General features: G+C 63.8%; 1 protein-coding gene across 1 annotated transcript in view; it reads left to right on the top strand.

Moving 5' to 3' along the window:
• Positions 1-3312, top strand: part of LOC104526870 (protein patched homolog 1) — a gene marked incomplete at its 3' end in the record, with an annotated part of 6452 nt that overhangs the window by 2273 nt on the left and 867 nt on the right. Inside the window, 10 exon segments of the mRNA XM_029085572.1 lie at positions 429-624; positions 725-846; positions 1211-1358; positions 1595-1726; positions 1806-1961; positions 2078-2170; positions 2313-2438; positions 2522-2640; positions 2752-3157; positions 3241-3312. The exon segment at positions 3241-3312 is cut by the window's right edge and continues 9 nt beyond it. Of these exon segments, the coding sequence (XP_028941405.1) occupies positions 429-624; positions 725-846; positions 1211-1358; positions 1595-1726; positions 1806-1961; positions 2078-2170; positions 2313-2438; positions 2522-2640; positions 2752-3157; positions 3241-3312 (1570 nt within the window).

Genomic DNA, 3312 nt, shown 5'->3' with positions numbered 1-3312 from the left:
CCTCTTATGAACCCCAAAACCTCCAGCTTGGGGGAAGATGGCAGGAAGGGCTGGAGGGGATGGCAGGAGCCCTTGCCTGCCTGCTCCCCTCTATCAAGATGTTAGCCCGCGGGCAGTAATCGACCTGACTGCTCACACAAAGCGGGGCCAGGCAGTGGGGACAGCTCCCCCTGCTTTGTCCCAGCCTAACAGGATCAGGCACGCTACTTGACTCGGGGCACGGCCGCTGCGCTGCTCAGGGCACGGGGGATGCTGCAAGCGTACCCGGGAGGGGGTAGGGGATGCGCTGGGGACTGATGCTGCTCCTCTGCATCCTCACACCCTGCCTTCGAGGGCACAGCCCCCTACCTGGGTTGGGGTGGCAGTGATGGTGGTACCACACATGGGTTTTGGCATCCCCCATCACCCTGGTGCTTCTCTCTCCTCAGGGGCCGCCCAGACATCCAGTGGAGCAACCTGGACCCTCTGCAGCTGATGGAGGAGCTGGGCCAGTTCACATCCCTGGAAGGCTTCAAAGAGCTGCTGGATAAAGCAGAGGTGGGGCAGGCTTACATGGAGCGACCCTGCCTTAACCCCCGGGACCCCCAGTGCCCCCTCAGTGCCCCCAACAAGCAGAGTCAGCAGGTGGGTCACAGCCCATGGGGACCAGGAGGGCTGCGAGGGCTTGCTGCTCTCCTGCCTGCCCCATGGTCCCACATCCCTGATGCCTCCCCTCTGCCCACAGAGCCCCGACATCCCGGCCGAGCTCTCGGGGGGCTGCCACGGCTTCTCCAGGAAGTTCATGCGCTGGCAGGAGGAGCTGATTTTAGGCGGCACGACCAAAGACTCCCAGGGCAAGCTGCTACGGTGAGAGCCACCACGGTGTGGACGTCCCCAGGCATGGCACAGGGGCCCAGCCACAGCACTCACCCCTGGGATGGTTTGGGGCAGGGTCCCCTCATCCTCATCCAGGGCCCACGGGAACCTGCCCTGGCTGCAAGAGGGGCTGCGGGTTTGTCTGGGAGAGTGTGTCAGGCTGGCGAGTGTATGGGGCTGGCGAGCGGGGCAGTGCTTTGGAGCAAGGTGGAGGGATGGGAGAGGATGCCTGTGTCCTCTCTCATTGATCTTCTAGATAGATCCATATGACTTCTGCTGAGCAAGTCTGTATGATTATTTAGAAGAATGAATTACATTAAAGGCAGTCCCAGCGAGGTGCATGCCTGTCCCCCAGCGCCGAGGCCCTGCAGACCATGTTCCTCCTCATGAGCCCCCGGCAGCTCTTTGAGCACTTCAAGGACGACTACGAGATCCATGACATCAGCTGGAGCGAGGAGAAGGCGGGTGCCATCCTGGAGGCCTGGCAGAGGAAATTTGTGGAGGTGAGCACTGGGGACAGCCCCCACATGGGGCTGGGCAGGGGTGAGCCTGTGCGTGGCATTCCTCTGCACCCAGGTTTTCACATGGCCACGGGGCCTGGGACCCCCCCCCTCGGGGCCCGTGGGGTGTGGGTGCCTAGGACCCTCAGTGGTGATGCTGACACCCTGGGTGGCTCTGGGGGGGATGTATTGGGGAGTGGGAGGGTCCTGACTCCTCTGACGGGGTACGTCTCTGGCAGCTGGCGCAGGACTCCATCCCATCCAATGCCACACAGAGTGTCCACGCTTTCTCCACCACCACACTCAATGACATCATGAAGTCCTTCTCTGACGTCAGCGCCATCCGGGTGGCTGGGGGCTACCTCCTCATGGTGCGTGTGCCCTCTCTCTCTGTCCCCTACCATCCCTCCCTCGCCCCTCCATCCCCACTAACCTGCTGTGCTCTTCCAGCTGGCCTACGCCTGTGTCACCATGCTGCGGTGGGACTGCTCCAGGTCCCAAGGGGCCGTGGGCCTGGCCGGCGTCCTGCTTGTGGCTCTCTCTGTGGCCTCTGGCCTGGGGCTTTGCTCACTGCTAGGCATCTCCTTCAACGCAGCAACCACCCAGGTATGTGCTGGGGGAAGAGCCAGGTACTATGGAGCTGGTGGGACCCTGGGGGCTGCAGAGTCCCCTGCCTGGGCAGTGGCCATATCCCCTCAGTGACACCAAATGCTCTCTGTCAGGTCCTGCCCTTCCTGGCCCTTGGCATCGGTGTGGACGACATGTTCCTCTTAGCTCATGCCTTCACTGAGACCAGCCAGCACATCCCCTTCAAGGTGAGCACTGAGCCCTCCCTGGGGGCTGGTGGGTCCCCTCCCACCTGCCTGCAGCCCCTCTCTGAGCCCCCCCTAGGGCCTGGGGGGTCCCCTCCCCCCTGCCTGCAGCCCCTCTCATCACCCCCTCCCTCTGTCCCCACAGGAGCGGACGGGCGAGTGCCTGAAGCGCACGGGGACCAGTGTGGCTCTCACCTCCATCAGCAACATGATTGCCTTCTTCATGGCAGCCCTGGTGCCCATCCCTGCCTTGCGTGCCTTCTCCCTCCAGGTTCGGCTGGGGTCCCTCTCTGGGGGTGGAGGGGGTGGGAAGGGGTGACTGGACACAGCTCTGACGTGTCCCCCTCCCCACAGGCTGCGGTGGTTGTTGTGTTCAACTTTGCCATGGTGCTATTCGTCTTTCCTGCCATCCTGAGCCTGGACCTGCACCGCCGGGAGAAGCGCCGGCTTGACATCCTCTGCTGCTTCTACAGGTACCAGTTCCAGGCCAGCTGGGATGGGGCTGACCCTGCAGGTTCCCTCAGAAGCATAGGGTGGCCCTGCTCCTCTTCCTCAGCACCTTCTCCTCTTCTCTCTCCCTGCAGCCCTTGCTCCTCGCGTGTCATCCAGATCCAACCCCAGGAGCTCGCTGATGCCAATGACAACCATGCCTGCCACCCCTCCCCTTACGGGCACCCCAGCATGGCCACCAGCACCCAGATCACCACCACTGTGCAAGCCTTCACCCGGTGTGATCCCTCAGGCCACCATGTTGTCACTGTCCTGCCGCCCACCTCCCAGGTGTGCACCTCACCCACCGTCCTCCTGCCCCCCACCGACCCCCTGGGCTCGCAGGTCTTCGCCCCATCCAGCTCCACCCGGGACCTGCTGGCCCAGCTGGACGAGGCCAAGGGTGGGCGGGAGTGCGTCCCCCTGCCCTTCTGCCGCTGGAGCCTCGCCGACTTTGCCCGGGAGAAGTACGCTCCGCTCCTCCTGCGCACCCGGACCAAGGTGAGGTGGGGACAGCCCCAGTGGTGTGACCCGAGGTGGGTGAGTGGCATGGGACCCTGCCTGACCCCCTGCTGTCCCCACAGGCAGTGGTGGCAGTGCTGTTCCTGGCACTGCTGGGGCTAAGCCTCTACGGCACCACCATGGTGCACGACGGG

Source organism: Antrostomus carolinensis, unplaced genomic scaffold (assembly GCF_000700745.2).
Source record: "Antrostomus carolinensis isolate BGI_N321 unplaced genomic scaffold, ASM70074v2 scaffold28496, whole genome shotgun sequence".
Taxonomy (NCBI): Eukaryota; Metazoa; Chordata; class Aves; order Caprimulgiformes; family Caprimulgidae; genus Antrostomus; species Antrostomus carolinensis.
Note: the sequence above shows the minus strand (reverse complement) of the source record. Positions and strands in the feature narration are given on the sequence as shown.